Below are 22,273 nucleotides of genomic sequence, written 5' to 3'. Positions count from 1 at the left end.
TCAATGTTCCATTTTGCTTTTAAAAGCTTCACAAGAACATTTCATTTATTAAAATAGTTTCTGTAAACTCTTTCAGAATAACAAAATACATTTTCCTTGCTTAAACAGCATTTCAAGTAGAAGTATTTTTATTTCAAGGCACCATAAAATGATGATCTCTCTAAGAAATACCTCTCCTTCCATGTGTGAAAATCCTTGGGGGGGAAAAAGAATCCCACACGGTGCTCTTGGCCATCAGGATCATGGAAAACAAACTTTGGTGAATGCGAGCAACTGCGCCAGACAAGACACAGGTTACAGGGCCTGATGTCACTACGGTAACTGACAACCTTGGAACGGACCCTACTGCTGATGTTTCAAAAGGACACAGAGGTGAACTGGTCACTTCTAATTAAGAAGAGCCAGCGGGGTGGGGGACACTGAAAACCAAAAATCCACGTAGACATACGTGGCAGTGTGAACGTCTGTCCTCCCCTTCCTTCTCCTCACTTCCTCTCCTCCTCCTCACTCAGGCTGGTATTCTCCTGGTGTGCAGATGTCAGCTTGCCCTGCAAAAGGGCTGCCAGTTTTTTAGATGTCTTTTTGAGAAACGAGCTGCCTGGGTGAGCACTGTTCACGTGAAGGTACAGGTCCTCCTGGGTGGGGCCCGTGTAGCCGCAATCCTCGCAGACGTAGAGCTTGTCCCGCCGCTGCTTATAGGCGTACTGCTGCTGCACCCCGTGGATCTTCTTCAGGTGGGACTCCAGAGAGCAGCGCTGGGTGAAGGCTTTATTGCAGACGTTGCATTTATAGGGACGAATGCCTGCAAGGATGAGAGACAGAAACAGCATCGATTGGTCATGGCCAAGCCAGAACCACCCAACTATGAAGCCAGTAAAAGTCATCCTGACCAAGGATTCATGGCAGCATGAGGACAATGGTTACAGCAGGAGACAAAACTGTCTACAAAAAATCATAGCATCCACCTGAGCAAACCTAACACAAACAGATGCCAACATAGGGAAAAAAGCCAAAAACAAACAAACAAAAACCACCGGCTTTAGGAAGGAAGGTTTTTATTCTTCCAACTCGCGTACCTTAATGTTTTCATATTATTGTGAGCAAAGTACACTTTTTAAAAAAAAATTAATTCAGGTCAGGTGCAGTGGCTTACGCCTGTAATCCCAGCACTTTGGGAGGCCAAGGCGGGCAGATCACTTGAGGTCAGGAGTTCGAGACCAGCCTGGCCAACATGGTGAAACCCCGTCTCTACTGAAAATACAAAAAATTAGCCAGGCGTGGTGGTGAGCACCTGTAGTCCCAGCAGCTCGGGAGGCTGAGGCAGGAGAATCACTGGAACCCAGGAGGCAGAGGTTGCAGTGAGCTGAGATCGAGCCACCGCACTCTAGCCTGGGCAACAGTGAGACTCCATTAAAAAAAAAAAAAAAAATTAATTGGGGTTTTCCCAGAAACAGAGCCTGGGACAAAGATTCCAGTACAAGTAGTTTATTTGAGAGGTGATCCTGGGAATAACCTATAGGGCAACAAAGTTGTGAGGCAGGGAGGGGTAGGATCCAGTACAGGGGGAGCTACCCAGCCAGTTACCAGGGTCCAGTCCTGTTGTGCAATGCAGGGAGACAGTGTGGCACGCACCTTGGCGTCATCTTGCCCCTCCAGGAGCTGAGGTCAGTCACTGGCTGCCGGCTGCTCCTGGGTGGCTTTGATTCTCCATCCCCAGCACTTCTGCCTGCCTTGTACAGACACACTGGGCTCCAGCAGGAAACCTCTCCAGCAGAGGTGCAAGGGTGGGCAGTTGCCACTTGCACTGGTGTGCCCAGAAATGGCAGATGCCCAGGCCATTGGCAGGATACTGAGGCATTTGTTGCAGTTATGAAAATCATTTCCAAACAAGATATCATGCTGGCGTTAGAACTGGGCTAACATTAGACCTGCCTTCTAGCTGAGATTTCACAGGTACAACATAGAGCAGGGAGTTCAGCCTCATCAAAGCACTGCCGCTCCTACCTCCATGACTGGTACTCACCCTGATGTGTGTGGCAGAATGTCAGATAAAGAATATAAACATGGACTCTGCGTGTATGCAACAGACTATTTAGATGAGCCTGGGCACTGCAGTATTTTACATACTTGCCAGAGCCTCAGAATCACCTGGAGAGCTTTTGAAAATCTTAACTCACTTCTCCTAAGACCAACTCAGTGGGTCTGGGGTAGGAATCAGGAATCTATTTATTTATTTATTTATTTATTTGAGACAGAGTCTGGCTCTGTTGCCCAGGCTGGAGTGCAGTGGTGAGATCTTGGCTCACTGCAAGCTCCACCTCCAGGGTTCACACTATTCTCCTGCCTCAGCCTCCCGAGTAGCTGGGACTACAGGTGCCCGCCACCACTCCCGGCTAATTTTTTGTATTTTTAGTAGAGACGGGGCTTCACCACATTAGCCAGGATGGTCTCGATCTCCTGACCTCGTGATCCACCCGCCTCGGCCTCCCAGAGCGCTGGGATTATAGGTGTGAGCCAACGTGCCAGGCCCAGCAATCTATTTTTAACAAACGTCACTGGATATTTCAGCGTTTAACTTGGCTTTCAGGAGCTACCGATTATGGTCTTTAAGATTCTGGTTGTGGTCTTGCCTGAGGTCACGTAAGGTAGTGGCAGGGCAGAGACCTCAGAGCACACCCAGCTCAGTACTCTACACCTGCAAAGGTCACCCCTCGAGCCAGTGGCTGAACAGGAGGCTCACACTCAAAAAGAAGGTTGGGACTTAAAGATGGAACAACAGACACTGGGGACTACCAGAGGGAGGGGCCAAGGGCTGACAGACTCCCCACTGGGTATTACGTGCACTACCTAGGTGACGGGATCATCTGGACCCCAAATCTTAGCATCATGCAATGTACCCATATAAACAAACCTGCACATGCACCCCCTGAATCTAAAATCAAAGTTGAATTTTTTTTTTAAAAGGTTGAGACTGGTATGTGACAGAAGCAAGCACACTAAGCCGAAATCTCACATGACAGATTCTAGGAAATTCCTGTAGGTCATATCAGCAAGTTTTTTTGGGCTTTAAGAAACGAATTGTCTGGGTGCTGCACAGTGACTCATATCTGTGATCCTAGCACTTTGGGAGGCTGAGGTGGGTGGATCACCTGAGGTCAGGAGTTTGAGACCAGCCTGGAAAAACCCCATCTCTACTAAAGATACAGAAATTAGATAGGCATGGTGGCACATGCCTATAATCCCAGCTACTGGGGAGGCTGAGACAGGACAATTGCTTGAACCCAGGAGGCAGAGGTTGCAGTCAGTCGAGATTGTGCCACTGCACTCCAGCCTGGGCGACAGAGCGAGACTCGGTCTCCAAAAAAATAAATAAGTAAATAAATAAATAAAATTAAGAAATCACCATAGTAAGGTCTAACTTAGGCGCTCAAAGAGAGGTTACGGCTGTGAAGGAGACACAGTCACAAAAGCACGGACGCTGAGAGAGGGTGAATATGGTACTGGGGGTGCATGGAGCACAAAGGGGCCACTGCCACAGCCATGAGACCATCTTAGAGCCTAGAGACAGGACGGATGCCACCTGGAGGAACCCGCAGACCCTGTACGGATTCCTGGACCTGCCTCAGGGACCAGGCACTAGGTCAGGGGCTGGGACTAGGAAGCTGCAGTTTTATTTTTAATATTTTATTTTATTTTTTTGAAACTGAGTCTTGCTCTGTCACTCAGGCTGAAGTGCAGCATCAAGATCTCGGCTCACCGCAACCTCTGCTTCCTGAGTTCAAGCAATTCTCCTGCCTCAGCCTCCCGAGTAGCTGGGACTACAGGTGCCCACCACCACAGCCGGCTAATTTTTTTTTTTTTTTTTTTTGAGACAGAGTCTCGCTGTATCGCCTAGGCTGGAGTGCAGTGGCGTGATCTCAGCTCCCTGCAAGCTCTGCCTCCCGGGTTCACGCCATTCTCCTGCCTCAGCCTCCCGGAGTAGCTGGGACTACAGGCGCCCCCCACCATGCCCGGCTAATGTTTTGTATTTTTAGTAGAGACGGGGTTTCACCATGTTAGCCAGGATGGTTTCGATCTCCTGACCTGGTGATCCGCCCGCCTCAGCCTCCCAAAGTGCTGGGATTACAGGTGTGAGCCACAGTGCCAAGCACAGCCAGCTAATTTTTGTATTTTTAGTAGAGACAGGGTTTCACTGTGTTGGCCAGGCTGGTGTCAAACTCCCGACTTCAGGTGATTCACCTGCCTTGGCCTCCCAAAGTGCTGAGATTACAGGCATGGACCATTGTGCCTGGCCCTAATAGTTACCTTTTATTAAAATACAAAAAACAGGCTGGGTGCGGTGGCTCACGCCTGTAATCCCAGCACTTTGGGAGGTCGAGCTGGGTGGATTGTCTGAGGTCGGGAGTTCGAGACTTGCCTGGCCAACACAGTGAAACCCCGTCTCTACTAAAAATACAAAAATTTGCCTGGTGTGGTGGCCCACATCTGTAATCTCAGTTACCTGGGAGAATGAGGCACGAAAACTGCTTGAACCCAGCACACAGAGATTGCAGTGAGCTGAGATAGTGCCACTGCACTCCAGCCTGGGCAATAGAGCGAGACCCTGTCTCAAAAAAATAAATAAATAAATAAATAAATAAATAAACAAACAAACACACAAAATAAATAATAAAAGGTTACTATTAATAGTTGTTTAAATTTAAAACTAATATACCCCCAGTTTTATGGTGAAAAACAGCAGTAAATTAAAAAAAAAAAAAACAGAAAAGATCCCTTTGTCACCCATGCACTTCTCCTTCCCTAGTCCTGACTCTCAAGTTTCTTGTGATCCTTCATGTTTTCTACAAATTATATATACATACATTTTATTTTATTTTATTTTATTTTTTGAGAAGGAGGCTTGCTCTGTCTCCCAGGCTGCAGCGCAGTGGCACGATCTCGGCTCATTGCAACCTCCGCCTCCTGGGTTCAAGCGATTCTCCTGCCTCAGCCTCCCGAATAGGTGAGACCACAGGTGCCTGCTACAATGTCCGGCTAACTTTTGTATTTTTTTAGTAGAGACTGGGTTTCACCATGTTGGCCAGGCTGATCTTGAACTCCTGATCTCAGGAGATCCACCTGCCTCGGCCTCCCAAAGTGCTGGAATGACAGGCATGAGCCACTGCACCCGGCCTACATATATATTTTAAGATTAATAAATATATGTCATCTCTGGGTGTTGCCTGAGCAGGAGAATTTTTTAAAGCTTCCCCAGGAAGCTCTAGTGTGCAACCAAGTATGAAAACGAGCGTTCTAAATAAATGCACATTCACATTGCCAAATGCACGTATGTATATTTTTCTGAAACATAAACCTGGGGTTCTGGAGAGAAGGTCTGGAGGGTGGTGAAAGCTTACACTTGTCATTGCATCCCTGTCTTTACTACTTCCCATCTCCAACCACCTGCCAGTATTAATGATAATAATTTTCATATTAACTGTGGTTCCTTCTGGGCAGTGGAATGACAATCAATCTCCCACCTTTTCTCTTAAAACTATTCTAGGATGGATGCATGGCTCACGCCTGTAATCCCAGCACTTCGGCAGGCCAAGGCAGGAGGAGCTCTTGAGTCCAGGAGTTCGAGACTAGTGTGGCGAACATGGGGAGATCCCCATCTCTACAAAAAACTAAAAAATTAGCTCGGTATGGTGGCATGCCCCTCTGGTCCCAGCTACTGAGGAGGCTAAGGTGGGAGAAATGTCTTGAACCTAGGAGTTCAGGCTACAGTGAGCCATGATCGCGCCACTGCACTCCAGCTTGGATGACAGAGTCAGACCCTATCTCAAAAAAACAAAAAACAAACAAACAAAAAAACCCTCACCAATCAAGGTTAAGAAAGTTTTAAGGCAATATTTAAAAAATCAAAATATTGAATGAATGAATGAACTCTATTGGTACCAGGAAAGAAATGTCACATCTTTGGGACTAGTTTTCCACACAGGCAAGGGCTACAGACTTCTCTCCTAAGGAATGTGCCCGCTCTAGCTTTCATGTTTGCACTGTAATGCAGACTTGGTGTTTTCCCGGCCTTCTAGGCCCATGCAGCAGTGAGCAGCTGGCTCCCGCTATCCAACAGATCAAGCAGCAAACCTGACTTCAAACCTTCAGCTTGTCAGAGCAGAAATCCACCCAGAGATTAGTTGCTCCTTTCACCAGTTAGTAGACATAACCCGCTGCTGTTTTAAAACATCCAAATGAAAAATATGGGGAAGCTGGCACACTTACATCAGGGTTTAACCTGGATACAACAAACTCCTGGAGGTTCCCATCCTCAAAGGTGATCTGCCCCCTAGGAGAGGCCAGCCAGGCCACCACTCAGCCCCGTGTGCACAGGGCCACATCTCCTTCCTCTCTTCAGTCAACACATCCTTTGAGCATCTTCTATGAGCAGAGTACCCAGTAAGGCCTGGATAACAAAGGCTAGAAGATTCCAAAGCCCTGCATCATGCAAACAACAGAGATGATGGCAGTGGGGGATTTTTTTCCAGGGAGGGGGTGAAATTAGAGCCTGGCTTGGAAGATGAGTGACTCGCAGGCAGAGATGGAAAGGAGACATAGGCCCAGAAAGCTCTAGTTACGGCACTTCTGACTTTTGCCAAATGCACTGCTCTGTGCCCCAGCACTTCTGCTTCCCAATTTTCTAGTGTAAACGCCACCATTCACCCCTCATTCATTGGTGCAGGCACTGCCATGCGGCAGCCCCTTGGTGACCCTTTCTAGGTTTGGGAACAAGCACCTCCCTCCCAGAGCACCCCCATCACCCACACACTCAGCGGGACAAAGGTGGCCAGAGAGGAGTCCTGGGCAAGAGGGACTGATGCCAAGGCCCCTCCCACCACTGAGGTTCACCCATCTTGGTGCCCTCATGCAAAGGCCAATCGTGCCTGTGTCTAAAGCAGGACATGGGAACTGAAGAACACCACCCATGCACTAGATATCATTAACCTACTGACACCCACACGACTGTGAGTCCAAGGCCACTGAAAAGCCAGGCTGCAGATCTGCTGCTCATTAACTGAAACAGGGGCAGGCTGCTCCAGTCCAAAAGGCCGTTTCCTCACCTGTCACAGGGGTACCATAGCTCTTGCATGGCTGCTGTGAGGATTAGCTGAGATACACTAAGTTCTCAATTGGATACAGCTCTACGTAATGCAGATAAGCCTCATTCATAAGCTGGCTGCTGACCAGCCTGGCCAATATGGTGAAACCCCACCTCTACTAAAAAATACAAAAAAAATTTAGCCGGGCATGGTGGCGGGTGCCTGTAATCCCAGCTACGTGGGAGGCCAAGGCAGGAGAATCACTGGAACCCGGGAGGCGAAGGCTAGAGTGAGCTGAGATGGCGCCACTGCACTCCAGCCTGGGCAACAGAGCAAGACTCTATCTCAGAAACAAAACAAAGCAAAACAAAACCCAAAAAACATAAGCTGGCTGCTGGGCACATGAGTATTTTGCAGATTTGTCTTTAAACTGTACCTATATGTATACTTTTGTATGTGTCACTTACTTCACAACAAAAGAAAAGGATAATTTTTAAAAATGTGGTTGGTGGAGGGGGGGGGGACTGCTTTCGCAATCTGCCCTTTTGAATTTTGTACCATCAGCCTGTCCTACCTAGTCCAAAAAATATTGTTTATTGGGTTATCAAAAAGGTTTGTTGTTTTCAAATTTTTTACCCTAATAGCAAATCAAGCTTCATGCCATACATCCCCAAGGAAAATTCTTCACTTTGGAACTTTCTAGTTGCTTTCCTTGCTATAGGTCAACTGCTCCTTTATTGAACTTTATCCGAAGGTGAACTTCAGCAAGAAGATTTTTACAGGCATGCTTGTGGGAGTGGACATTTACGGCAGCCTCCTCGGAGGGCAATTTGGCAATGTCCATAAAAAAAATCATAGTGTATCTACCTTTGGCCCAGCAATTCCACATCAGGGAAATTACCCTACAGGAAGACTCACACAGGGAGGCAAAGGATGTATAAGATATACTCGTGGTAGGATTGCCTGAAATGAAAGAAAGGAAAGAAGAAAGAAAGGAAGGGAGGAAGAAGGGAAGGAAGGGAGAGAGAGAGAGAAAGAGAAAGAAAGGAAAGGAAGGGAAGGGAAGGGAAGGGAAAGGAAAGGGAGAGAGAGAAAGAACGAAAAGAAAAGAGAAGGAAGGAAGGGAGGGAGGATGGAAGGGAGGAAGGAAGGAAATATGCAAATGGAAGCAAATGTCATCAATTGGGGAATAGAAAAGCACAGTCCCTCAATATTGGAAATTTTGTCATGATTTCTTTTATTATTATTATTATCATTATTATTATTATTTTGAGATGGAGTCTCACTCTGTTGCCCAGGCTGGAGTGCAGTGGCACCATCTCAGCTCACTGTAGCCTCTGCCTCCCGAGTTCAAGCAATTCTCCTGCCTCAGCCTCCTGAGTAGCTGGGATTACAGGCGCCTACCACCACGCCCAGCTAATTTTTGTGTTTTTAGTGGAGACAGGGTTTCACCATGCTGGCCAGGCCGGTCTCAAACTCCTGACCTCAAGTGATCAGCCCACCTTGGCCTCCCAAAGGGCTGAGATTACAGGTGTGAGCCACCGCGCCCAGCTCCAAGATACATATTATATGAAAAAAGCAATAAGCATTAAAAAGTTTTGGGAAAAAAATTAAATCGTGGAACTGAGGCTTGGCATGTGAAGGAAGTTTACATTTTTTTCTTTCCTTTTGTCTCCTAATGAACATATTACCTTCTTAGCTAAAAAATAAATTAAGATAAAATACAAATTAAAAATACAACAATGACGCGAGGGTTTGTTAACTGGACCAGGCAATTCTGCATGACAGCATTCAGGCCACTAGGGGTGGAGGTGACTTGATTCTTTCTTCTCCATCTGCCCCACTCCAAACGTCTCCCAATCTGCATTTTTCCCAATCTAGTCAATTCTTCCCTTTGGGCTCCAAACAAAGACACCATTGTTTGCTCTTCTTTAATCAAGATGGGATTTGTGTGCCTTCTCCTCCCTCTGAATGTAGCCCCCGATGGAAGATAAGGACAGAAGGTGCCCAAGAGGGTGGGGCCGGTGCCGCCTCCCCACCTCCCTGACCTCAGAATTGGAATTCCTCGGCTTCACTCTGTGGAACTCAGCAGCTTCCCCAGGAATGGCATGAACCCTGAACTGCCTCCTTTATTCCAGCCAGCGTTGTTAAGTTATAACCAGCGTGGGTTTATGATCTCCCTGGGCCACATGGCTCCCTGCAAAGCCTTAGCTGGGAGCCCCACGGATGCGTGTGCCCTTCTCACCTGTTTGTGGCCCTTTACACGGTCTTCTCTGCAGTTTTTTATATTGTCTGAAATCTTTTACAGAATAGGTAGTCATTTTACAAATGAGCAAAATAAAACACTTTCCATAAATGCTGGACTTGAATGATGGGCTTGGCACATCGGGCACTTCCGAAGCAATAGTCTGCATTTTCCGCATGCTCGCTCCTGAGGACTCTGGCACTGCCGGTCCGCGGACCACCCTTTGAGTAGGGAGGGTGTGGGCACTCAGTACAGAGTCTTGTGCTTGCAAGGGCTGGTTATTATTTTTTCCTCTAAAATACAGATCGCCTCCCTCTCCTCCCAAAGCAAATAATTTACTTCAACAGAGAGCCATTCTTAGGAAGCATCCTAGCCTGTTCAACCTAAAACACTGAAATAAACCCCAAAAGAATATCCTATAAATACTATATATATCCTATAAATATAAAGGCCCATGATGTTTTTCACAGGCTATGAACTGAATACATTCATTTCCTGGAAGTTCATGTCCCCTCTCTCTATTTTGAGCTGGTTAGCAGGCAGAATTTCCCATGTTGGCCTCAGTGATCCTGTCAACTTCACTAAAGTACAGCAATTCCCTCAATTATATAGTGGCTGCGCTGCTGGCTTCCCATCCAGACCACTTTTCTGGGTCAGTGCCTGTCCCCAGCTGTTGTGCGGTTTCTGGCTGTCCCCTTTTTTAAGGAATCAGCACTGGGCAAGTGACGTTCCAGATGCTCAGGAGTGTCTGCCTGACCTTACCCAGGGCAGACACAGTCCTCAGCCAGCGTCAGACTGAAATGGGGGTAAAAAAAAAAGTCCCTGCCTCCACCTTGCCTGTAGCAGGTCCACCCTGGAGTCCATTCACACTCCAGATCCCCCCAGGGATGAGGTCAAGGCTGCACTCCAGCTAACAGCAAAACCCATGCTCATCCTCTGCCCTCACAGGACCCTGTGGACAGCCCTCCCTCAATAAACCATTTGATGGGAAGCCGCTTCCAAACCCCACCTAAAACAATTCGGATTGAAAATAGCCACTTGTTTGCTGATAACATTTTCACAAAATATTACAGAGTTTTTCTGCACAGGTCAGTTTCTCTCTTTCAGTCTTCAATAAGACACCATTTAACTAACACTTCCTTCTCCTCTTTCTCTCTCTCTCTCACACATACACACACACACACTCCTCCAATTTACCTTTCTTGGGTGAACTCACAGCCAAAAAAGAAGTCCTAATCTTTTCTTTTATCTACTTGGATATTAATGTAAGACATTTTCAGGTTCTAGTTTCCCTGGATCTTTTTCAAGATGTTTCTTTGTGTTTTGAGTCTTTCCTTAGATATCCTGTTTGCTCAGTAGTTGCAGGGGATAGGAAGAGACGGGGAGAAAAGGGGGTGGTGCATATTAACCCTGATTCTCTATCTCACTGTCTTTGCCCACCTCATCAATATTATAGCTACAATTCTCCAACAAAGGGTCCTGGGGTCCCAGATAACTCTTTAAATTGGCCATGGCCTGGTCTAATTGGACTGCAAACAAACACACCCCTCATTTAACTATCTGTCATATTTATGTTAAGTGTCTATATCTTTGTTTCTGGCCTAAATACAACATTTACTTATAAGAACCAACAGCAAAAATACAACACTCACAGCTCAGTCAAAGGCAAGACCAGGGCGCAGTGGCTCATGCCTGTAATCCCAGCACTTTGGGAGGGCAAGACAGGCTGATCATCTGAGGTCAGGAAGTTGAGACCAGCCTGGCGAACATGGTGAAACCCTATCTCTACTAAAAATACAAAAATTAGCCAGGTGTAGTGGCATGTACCTATTATCCCCGCTACAGCTACCCGGTAGGCTGAGGCAGGAGAATCGCTGGAACCCAGGAGGCAGAGGCTGCAGTAAGCCGAGATGGGAGCCGCTGTACTCCAGCCTGGGCAACAGAGCAAGACTCTGTCTAAAAAAACAAAGCAAACAAACAAAAACCAAATTCCCACTGAATTCCAGTAAGGTCTTTTGGAGCCGGTGAAGTTTGTTCACATGAACTAAAACATTATCTGAGAAACCCACATTTTTGCACTGTGTACCAACTGTCTCTTTCGGACAGAGCTGAAGAGTTGGCTGGGCAAGCCTGTTCCTCTGAGCTTGCCACCCGCTGATGTGTCAGGAAGCTCCGGCTGCTGTTTCTGGTCTTTTATTACGTGGAGACACACCTTCATCAGAAAATAGATCAGGATGGGGCAAATAGGTCTAAAACATTTCCATAGTTCCATTTGTTCATCACTTTAAGTGTCAAAATTACGACTAAAATGTTTAAATGTTATCTGTAGGTTATCTTAGTGCCATCCAATAGAAATTAAAATGCAAGCTGCTTTATAAGTTAACATTTGTAGAAGCTGCAAACAAATAGGAAGAAACGGGTGAAATGAATTTTAATGCTATATTTTGTTTAACTCATTATGCCCAAAATACTACCATTTCAATGTAAAATCCACGTTAAAAATTGAGATTTTTGGCCAAGCGTGGTGCCTCACGCCTGTAATCCCAGCACTGTGGGAGGCCGAGGCGGGCAGATCACCTGAAGTCAGGAGTTCGAAACCAGCCTGACCAACATGGAGACACTCCATCTCTACTAAAAATACAAAATTAGCCAGGCATGGTGGCATATCCCTGTAATCCCAGCTACTCAGGAGGCTGAGGCAGGAGAATCACTTGAACCCAGGAGGCAGAGGTTGCAGTGAGCTGAAATTGAGTCATTGCACTCCAGCCTTTGCGACAAGAGTAAAACTCCTTCTCAAAAAAGAAAAAAACCAAAAAAAAATTGAGATTTTTACACCTTCTTTTTTTGCATTACAACTTGAAACTTAGTGCCTTTTTTGCGCATACAACACATCTCAATCTGGACCAGCCACTCGTCTGAGACTCAGGAGCCACCCACCGTCAGTGGCCGTCAGACCAGCCAGCGCACCTCTAGGTTTTTCACTCCTAACTGCCTCCTAAGCCCTAGCCTTTCCCCTAAAGCGATAATTGTGAAGCCCTTTGGGAAAGCGTCAGGTGGAAAGCGTCATTCACTAACTTCAATGATTTTCACCACCCTCACAGGAGTCACTAGAAGAGTAGGAGATGGAGAAAATCTGAGAACCTCAGGTTGGGAGTCCGAGGGGGTATAGGCACCCTCTTTCTTGCTTCCTCTGTGGGCAGAGGACATCTTGGCACCACTGATCTCACGCTCACAGGCTCCTCTATAACCTACTAAACCCCAGGCCAAGGTGTGCAGTTTGTGCTACTAACAGGTCTGAATTTCCCTTTATCTCACCTTCCTCTAGAAGCAAGCAGGCTTCTAGAAACTGCAACAGGGCAGGCTGGTGAGGCCCCTGCCTCAGGGAGAAGGCTGAGGAAGGCACTGGGAGGCAAAGAGGGCGGAGAAGGGGACCCTACGGAGGAGAAAAGACCATGAACTTCAGGTCAGCCAGTTCTGGTTCTCAGCTCCACCACTGAGGGGTTGTGTGAGCTCCCTGAGCCTCGTTTCCCCATCTGCAAAAGGTGGGGAACAGCAGCACTGACCGCTTGGGGTAGTTTGAGATGAGAGGATAAAGGCTGGGGACCTGGCAGGAAGGACAGTGACCACGTGTGGCTTGCTTCTGTCTGCAGGAGCCGTGGTACTCTCTGAAGGGTCTCCCAGTCTCTGCCGAGCCATCCTCCTCACTTGCTAAATCTTCTGCCTCCCAGGATGGATGCCCCGTTCATATCCCTTAGCAGACTGCCAGGCATCTCAAATGGTTCCTGCATCTCTCTGCCTAAGGATGCTCTCCAGGCCTGCAAAGGGCTGGGGTGGGCAGTGGGTGGGGAGAACTGCCTACGAGTCAGGAGGTCCAGGATGGACACCCAAGCAGGAGGGATGGGGGTTGATCGAGCAACCTGGGGTGCATTCTGTATGGTTCTTCAGAGGATCTCCAGCGGGATGGAGCTCCCATTGCCCATAGTGATAACCCACTCATTATCATTGAGCTCTAATTGGCTGTCTTCCCTCCCGACCTCCCCTCCCTCCTCTACTGTGTTTCCTGGGATCACCTCCCAAATACACTGCTCACATTCAAATCCTTGTGTCAGTGTCTGCTTCTTGGGCAACCCAAATGAAGACACTCCTCATCAGCAACGCCCTTCCTCCTTCTGTCCTGCTGTAGAAAGCTTGCTCATTCTTCAAGGCCCAGCTGAAACACTACCTTTTCGAAGAAGCCTCCCTGACATGCAGTTAGAAACACGGCACCTCCCAGGACTTCCCTTTGGCATGTGCCACTTTTTCTTCTGTCTGGCATATCTGCTGTTTCACTTGTCTCACATTCAGATGTCTGAGTTATTCCTCCCTGTGTTGGCTGAGAGCTCCATGAGCACGAGGTGAATCCTAGGGCCTGTTACACATCAGGTCCTCAGGAAGCCTCTGCCAACTGTCGCAATTTTACTACTAACAATAGCCAATGTTTACTAAGCACTTACTATGTAAGAAGCACTTTTATGTAATTCTGGCCCCAAAACCTCACAACCACCATTTTAAGTGGCAAGTATTAAAATGATCACACCCATTCTAGAGATGGAAAAACTAAGGTGAAAGATGAATAATTTAGACCAAGTCTCACAGTCAGTTAACTCAGATCAGGAGTTCTTAACTACTATGTGATTGCCTCAACTTGTAAACTCTTCTCTGAGAAGCTGCCAGTCCCTAATGTCTCCCTTAGTCTCCAGCAATGGAGGATTAACTCAGTCACAGGGGAGGCAACGCCATCAGCTCAGTGTTTACTCCAGCTGACAGTACCAACAGCCAGCCATGCTCCCTGGGCCCCTTGCACTGTGTCCTAGAAGCCGGGGTTGGGGGACTGACCACAGAGTCCACCCAGGCAGGGAATGCCCTCAAGGACATCCTCAGAGACGATGTCCTTGGGACACCCTCCAGGGCCGCCAATGGCCAGCGACTTCAGGAGTGGTCCCGATTTCCTGCCCCCGGGTCAGGAGGAAAGCCCAACTTTGCTGCTGCTGGATGGGTCCCTTGACAGCCTCGAGACCTTCCCCTAGGCCTCTTATAAGACCCCCCACTGCCCTATGGATCCTCCACCACTCCCTAAGCATTCTCCTCACCCCCACCCGATGGCCAGCTTAGCCTCACAGAGGTCAAACTTTTACTGATTCACTGGTGCTAGGAAAAGAAGCCATATAACCAGACCCAAAGAGCACACTGTGGGATTCCATTTACATCAAGCTCAAAAATAGGCAACAGTAACTTAAGCTGTTAGAATTTGCAACAGTGGTTTTCCTTGGAGAGAAAGAGGTAGACTGGGAGGGGTAGTGACTTCTAGTGGCTGGAAATACTCTGTTTCTTAGTCTGACTGCTAGTTGCAGGAGTGTGTTCACTTTGTAAAACTTTCTAAATTCACTGAGGTCAGGATCTGTGCACTTTTCTGGATGTATGTTAAACTGAAATGAAAAGTTCCCTTTAGAAAAAGTTTTTGGCTGGGTGTGGTAGCTCATGCCTGTAATTCCAGCATTTTGGGAGGCCAAGGCAGGTGGATTGCTTGAGCCCAGGAGTTTGAGACCAGCCTGGGCAACATGACGAAATCCCATCTCTACAAAAAGTACAAAATACAAAAAAAAAAAAAAAAATTAGGTGGGAGTGGTAGCACGCACCTATAGTCCCAGCTACTAGGGGGTCTGAGGTGGGAGGATCAGTTGAGCCCAGGAGTTGGTGGCTGCACTCCAGCCTGGGTGAGAGAGTAAGACGCTATCTCAAAAAAAAAAAAAAAAAAAAAAAAAAAAGAAAAGAAAAAGTTTTAAAAAAGGAAAACAGAAAAGAAATATGTTAGGATTCCAGCCACTCTCTAAGGTGGCAGAAACTCTTTCCAGAGCAGGGAGGCAGCTCACGACCAATCCTCTAAGAGCAATCACGCATGATATGAACTAGAAAATAGGATGCAGAGGCCTAAGAAGGAACCTGTATGAGGGCTGAGTAGCTGGGAGCCCCATCTGGAGGGAGGAAAGTGTCTTCCCATCCCTACCAAAATACCAAGGACTGAAGGGGCTCAAGGACTGCAGATAGTAAACCCTTTTTTTTTCCCTTGAAACCAGGTCTTGCTCTCTTGTCCAGGCTGGAGTGCAGTGGCACAATCATAGCTCACTGCAGCCTCAAACTCCTACGTTCAAGCTATCCTCCAGCCTCAGTCTTCCAAGTAGCTAGGACTATAGGCATGCACCACCATGTTTGGCTAATTTAAAAATTTTCTTGGGCAGACAGAGTCTTTTGATGTTGCCCAGGCTGGTCTCCAACTCCTGGCCTCAAGCAATCCTCCCACCTTGGCCTCCCTAAGTGCAAGGATTATGAGAATGAGCCACTGCACCCAGCCTGCAGGTAGCAAATTCTATAAGTCTGTTGGGAGGGTGGGTGGTAGCCTGGATAGGGTTGAATGGGTTAAGATGGGATGGGATAGGATGAGCTGAAATGGATTGGAGTGAGATGGGCTGGTCTGAGGTGGGCTGTGATAGGATGAGATGGGATAGGACGTGATGGGCTGGGATGGGCCAAGATAGGATGGGGATTTGAAGATAGGACCCACATTGTAAAGGCCTTTACATGAAGCCCATCAAGATGAGAGATGAGGAGTCTGGATTTCGTTCTGTTCAGAGTTGGAGATTTCTTGGGGAAGTGGAGTCCTTAGAATTCTCCTGGAGGGATCACTCTGGCAGAGGTGTGGACAATGGAGCTCAGGCAGGAAAGCATGGAGGCCAGGTGTTTCTAAGATAGAAGCAGTGAGGCCGAGACCAGAGGCCAAGGGCACCCCCAGCACTCTGTGAAGAACTGGAACTGGGGAGAACCTGGATTCCCACTTCCTAAGTCAGGAAACTGAGGCAGGTCCAAGGAGAGGAAGACGATTGCCTGCCAGGCTCCAATAGGAGGCTCGGGTCAGCTCTAAAGGCAATGAGCTCCTTTTTGTGTCTCAGAAGGAACACAAGGCTCTCCAGAGACAGGCTTATGTCCCAAGAAAGAAGCATAAAATACTCATTGTGGGGCCACAAGACCCACATTCCAGCAGCCAGGACCAAAGGGCTGAGCTATGGCAGGCCCCGTGTGTGCCATGCATCATGATTCTTAGAATACTTCCAGCCAGGGATCCGTTTTGAGCCTCACTAGAACTCACATCAGTATCTCCATTTTGCAGCAGTGAAAGGCAGGCTACCACAGGTGGCTCACCCGGCCCAAGGTGACACAGTCGGCAGGTGGCAGAGTCAGGAGGTGAACCCAGAAGGATTGGCCCTAATGCCCCATCATCTTGTGATCTTTCTTTTTTTTTTCTTTTTTTGAGACAGAGTCTTGCAATGTCACCCAGGCTGGAGTGCAGTGGCATGATCTTGGCTCACTACAACCTCCGCCTCCCAGGTTCAAGCGATTCTCCTGCCTCAGACTCCCAAGCAGCTGGGATTACAGGTGCCCACCACCATGCCCAGCTAATTTTTTTTGTATTTTTAGTAGAGACAGGGTTTCACTATGTTGGTCAGGCTGGTCTCGAACTCCTAACCTCGTGATCCCCATGTTGTGATCTTTCTAGAAACACAACATTGTTCCATGGTCTCGACCTGCTTCTTTGGTGGGGAAAAAACAGGAGCTCTTGGCCAGAATAACAAAACAGAGAACAAAGCCTGTGCTCCCCACTCACCTGTGTGGGTGCGGACGTGCCTCTTCAGATCGAAGGTGTCGTTGAAGCCCTTGCCGCAGAAGGTGCACAGGTGTCTTTTCACCTGGTTGTGGCACTTGAGGTGACGGTTCAGCATGCGCTGCAGACGGAAGCCCTTGCCACACAGGTCGCAGCTGTGAACCACTGAGTCGCTGCACGTGCCTGTGGTGAACTGGGGGGCAGAGAGAGGCCATGAGGGTCCCCCGGCAGGCAGGCAGGCACATCCAGTAGGCTCACTCCAGAGACCCACCTCTTGTGTCTTGAGGCTTGCCCTGTCTGCGGCTTCTGCCCCTAAAATTTTCAAGCAGATTTTGGCTTTGGGAAAGGTGAAATAACAACTGGCGGTTCCTCCCGCTTTTTTTTCGAGATGGAGTCTCACTTCGTTGCCCAGGCTGGAGTACAGTGGCTCGATCTCAGCTCACTGTAACCTCCACCTCTTGGGTTCAAGCAATTCTCTTGCCTCAGCTCTCCAAGTAGCTGGGACTACAGGGGCACATACCACCATACCTGGCTAATTTTTGTATTTTTAGTAGAGACGGGGTTTCACCATGTTGGCCAGGCTGGTCTGAAACTCCTGACCTCAGGTGATCCATCTGCCTCAGCATCCCAAAGTGCTGGGATTACAGGCATGAGCCACCGTGCCCCGGCCAGTTCCTGCCACTTTTAATTCTCCCCTTCTTCCTTAGAACAAACCTCTGACTTCTAGCTGGGCATACTGTCTTACAGCATTCTATAGGCATATGATGGGGTATGGATATTAGGCCCCTCCAAATGTCGTGTTGAAATGTGATCCCCAGTGTTGGAGGTGGGGCCTGGTGGGACGTTACAGGGGCAGATCCCTCATGAATGACCTGGTGCCGCCCCGGTAGTAAAGAGTGAGTTCTTACACTCATCAGTTCATGGGAGAGCTGGCTGTTTAAAAGAGCCTGGAGGCCAGGCGTGGTGTCTCCTGCCTGTAACCCCAGCACTTTGGGAGGCTGAGGTGGGCAGATCACCCGAGGTTGGGAATTTGAGATCAGCCTGACCAACGTGGAGAAACCCTGTCCCTACTAAAAATACAAAATTAGCCGGGCGTGGTGGCACACGCCTGTAATCCCAGCTACTCGGGAAGCTGAGGCAGGAGAATCACTTGAACCTAGGAGGCAGAGGTTGCGGTGAGCCAAGATCGTGCCATTGCACTCCAGCCTGGGCAGCAAGAGCGAAACTCCATGTCAAAAAAGAAAGAAGAGAGCCTGGCACTTCTTCCCCTCTCTCTTGCTTCCTCCACCATGTGACACACCTATTCCCCTTCCGCCTTCTATGAGTGGAAGCTTCCTGAGGGCCTCACCAGAAGAAGCACCAGCCCTATGCTTCTTGTACAGCCTGCAGAACCATGAGCCATAAACCTCTTCTCTATAAATTAGCCAGTCCCAGGTATTCTTTATGGCAACGCAAAATGGACTAAGACAGCATGGCCATGGACTACCCGGCCAATGAAATAGAAATCTCCTTGAAGGGTAGCAAATGGTGCCCTCTTCCTCCTTCACTCCTTCCTGCTGACTACAGCACCAATAGCCACCTTGGACCATGAGGTGGAAGTGCGTGCTGAGGATGGAGGAGAAGAAAGGAGTCTGGGTCCTGATGATGTTATGGAGCCTGGTATGTTATATTACAGACAGTACCCAAAGAGAGCCACACTCAATTCTGTCCTCCTTGTGCCTGCATCCTGCTCCATTTACCAAGAGATGGAGACTGTTTTCCCTCCCCTTGAATCTGGGTAGGGCTTATGACCAGTTGGATCAATAGAATGCAATGAAGATGTGTCAGTTCCAGGTTTTAAGAGACCCTGCAGCTTCCACTTCTTCCCTCTTGTAAGCCAGCTGCCACATAAGAAGTCTGAGGCTACCATGCTGTGAGGAAGCCCATGCTAGCCATGTGGACAGCCAAAGGCCACATGGGGGAGCACGGAGGAGCCAGATATGAATAAAGCCTCACTGGACTCTCCAGCCCAACTCAGGGCTGCCACCAGCTGAATGAGTGGCCTCCGCTAATGCTACTCAGAGTAGAACTGCCTAGCAGAGCCATGCCTACATTTTTTGTCTTGACCCACAAAATCATAAACGCATAAAATTATCATTTTGTAAAGTGACTTGGTCAGGACCCCACAACTTTGTTACCAGCAAAACCACAACCAGACCTGGGTCTGGACTCCCTGCTGAGTGCTTTCCACCACCTTCGCTACTGCTGAGGAAGAACATAGAATCTACATCTGTGTGATAAAAATGATGTGTTCAATTTTAGTATCTGATTTGGTAACTTTTGAACATGTGACGTGAATGTTACCAAATCAGACCCTTTAGAAGATGGATCCCATTGCTCTGCCAAAATTCATCACTAGCAAGAAGACTGATCCTTTCCTGGCTCCACACTCCCAGCTTCAAACACTCTCCTCTTTCATCCACCCTGGGTATTGCCCTCCCAAGACTCAAGGGAGCTCAGTTGCTCCCTTGCCAACGCAGCCTTCTCCAAATACTGCAGCCCATGACTAAACTGCTCACTGTCCCACATAAACCAGTGCCTCTCAGACTCCAGCATACCTATGCTTCCCCTGGGGTCTTGTTAAAATGCAAGTCCTGATTCAGGAGGTCTGGTAGGGTCTGATGTGCTACATTTCTAACCAGAGCCCAGGAGATGCCACTGCAGCTGGCGCACATGCCACACTAGCCCTGAGAAGTCATGCTATATTCCATCTCATTCCCAAGATTCACTATGCACACAGTTCATCTGGTTTTCTCAACTCAACACCTTGAGGATGGTCGACAAGCATTCAGTCCCATTCCTGCCTCCCTACCCCCTGCTCCAAGCCTAGTCTAGGGCCAGTGCACAATCAGTATGTGCTGACTGGCAGCTGGGAGCAGGTGGCAGGATGCAGAGTCTCAAGGGAGGCACAAGACCCCAGAACAGGGTATTCCAGTCAGCCTTCTCCACCAGTTCATTTTCCTTTGCTTGGAGCTTAATTTGCCTCAGCTAACACTGAGAAGTCCCTGATCCGTGACAAGCCCTGTGCTTAGAGCTGCAGGCAATACAGTTAGAGATGGTTTAATCCTCAGTCCGTAGGAAGCTGCCGAGTCTAGTGGGGGTGCAGGCAAGTCAACAGCCATTGACATCTGAGAGGCCCAGGGGTCCGAGGGGGCACCTACTCTGGACCTGCAGCACCAGGGAAGATGTTTCCAGAGGAAGTGAGTTCCTTAGCCAGGCAAAGATGAGGAGGAAAAGGGGTGCACGGCAAAGAACATTCCAGAAGAGGATGGTGGGAAAGAGGGAACTGTGTGTGGTTCAGCATGGCTAGCCTGAGCCTGGGAGAGCAGTTAATGAAGACAGCAGTGGTAGCTGAGAAGAGCAAGATCCCCTTAGGAGTCCACCTTGAGGGCCCTACTGGAGCTGGAATGTAGTCAAAGGGCAAGAGGGAGCCATTGGAAGACAAAGGGGGACCATCACAGGGGCTGAGTTCGATGACCCAATTGAGTCCTGGATCCTCATCAACTGCCTCACTCCCCAGAACTGCAGCTGCCCACCTCTGCCCAAGGCTTTCCTATCACCCAGGCAGATCACGTTCTCCTCCTTGTCTGACAGACCTCATCCTGCTCACAGCCACCCTTGGAGGGATTTGAAAAGACTAAATATGCTCCACTAAGTACTTTGAGCTTCTAAAGACCAAGTGTGCACAAAGACATTTGAGTGGTAGTGAGGGGCTAATGAAATAGAACAAAGACAATTACCCTGGTAATTCCAATTAAAATTAGTAAAAACCTGCAACTGTCTTTTGAAAGTCTTGTAGAATGTCCCTAAGGACTCACCAACCACAGTTCAAACATGAACTCTTGTTTAATCTTTTTGATAAATTTCTGTTTTTAAAATGCTCGAATGCAATACAGATGTCTTCTATTGCAGTCTAGAGTGAAAATCTCAAATCACAGGCATTATTTTGTTTGAAAAGAATAAGATCTTAAAGGGCACAGGGAAGGGAGATCAGTGACAGTTTAAGGGAGTACGGGGCCAGTAGATCATCTGACAAAGACATAGAAAGCATTTTATTTAGTTTTGTTTGTTTTTAACCTTTTTTAGAGATGAAATCTCACTATGTTTCCCAGGCTGGTCTTCAACTCCTATCCTCAAGGGATCCTCCTGCCTCAGCCTTCCAAAGTACTGGGATTACAGGCATGAGCCACCATGACTCTCCAGGAAGCTTTATAAAACCGGGAGAAAATGGGAATGGAGAGAAGGGGTTGGAGACTCAGGGCACACCTAATTCTCAAGGGGACCTTTCCTCTGGTTATCTTGGAGCAAAAATGAAAATTCTCCACATAACCCTCAGTAAAGGCAATTTTTTCATTTCTCCCCATTTCACAGCATGGAAAGCCGAATCACCAAGAAGTGGCTCATGTAGGGAATTCACCCTGTGGCACACCCTCCAATCCATTAAGTGCTGCTTACCACCCTTATGACCAATCCAGACATCAGATATTAACAAATTACACTCAAAGTCTTCAGGAGCCTTGTTGAAAAAGATGTAATGTTATTTAATGGAAAAAAATCATGGCTGACAAAGCCAGCTTCTCACAGACTATTTCACTTCTCAGAAAGGAAGGGATCTTTGTAAATTCCTAAACATGAAATTTATCCCCAAAAGTATATTTAATATGGCTTGTGCCTTGATATTTGGTTTGTAATAGCAAAGGACTGGAAACTAAATATATGTCTATCAATAGGAACTTGTTAAAAAATGATGGCAGACGGCCGGGCACAGTGGCTCAAGCTTGTAATCCCAGCACTTTGGGAGGCTGAGACAGGTGGATCACCTGAGGTCTAAAGTTTGAGACCAGCCTGGCCAACATAGAGAAATCCCATCTCTACTAAAAGTACAAAATTAGCCAGGCACAGTAGTGCATGCCTGTAATCCCAGCTATTCAGGAGTCTGAGGCAGGAGAATCACTTGAACCTAGGAGGCAGAGGTTGCAGTGAGCCGAGATTGTGCCACTGCACTCCAGCCTGGGCAATAAGAGCAAAAATCCGGCCCCTCAAAAAAAAAAAAAAAGCTGGGCGCAGTGGCTCAAGCCTGTAATCCCAGCACTTTGGGAGGCCAAGACGGGTGGATCACGAGGTCAGGAGATTGAGACCAACCTGGCTAACACGGTGAAACCCCGTCTCTACTAAAAATACAAAAAACTAGCCAGGCGAGGTGGTGGGCGCCTGTAG

At 48.0% G+C, this 22,273-nt stretch overlaps 1 protein-coding gene across 3 annotated transcripts in view; it reads right to left on the bottom strand.

Annotated features, from left to right (window-relative positions):
* Positions 1–22,273, bottom strand: part of OVOL2 (ovo like zinc finger 2) — a 34,818-nt gene continuing 12,545 nt past the window's right edge. For 2 of the 3 annotated variants that reach the window (XM_023217799.2, XM_023217801.2), the window contains 2 exons: positions 17,021–17,210; positions 1–802 (listed from right to left, as the gene is read on the bottom strand). In XM_023217799.2, the coding sequence (XP_023073567.1) occupies positions 486–802; positions 17,021–17,135 (432 nt within the window). In that variant the 5' untranslated portion in view covers positions 17,136–17,210 and the 3' untranslated portion in view covers positions 1–485. The remainder of the gene's footprint in view (positions 803–17,020; positions 17,211–22,273) is intronic. The other variant, XM_023217798.2, reaches the window with a different exon arrangement.

Source organism: Piliocolobus tephrosceles, chromosome 20 (genome assembly GCF_002776525.5).
Source record: "Piliocolobus tephrosceles isolate RC106 chromosome 20, ASM277652v3, whole genome shotgun sequence".
In the NCBI taxonomy this organism is placed as follows: domain Eukaryota; kingdom Metazoa; phylum Chordata; class Mammalia; order Primates; family Cercopithecidae; genus Piliocolobus; species Piliocolobus tephrosceles.
The sequence above is the reverse complement of the archived record's forward strand: the minus strand, read 5'-3'. Positions and strand labels throughout refer to the sequence as shown.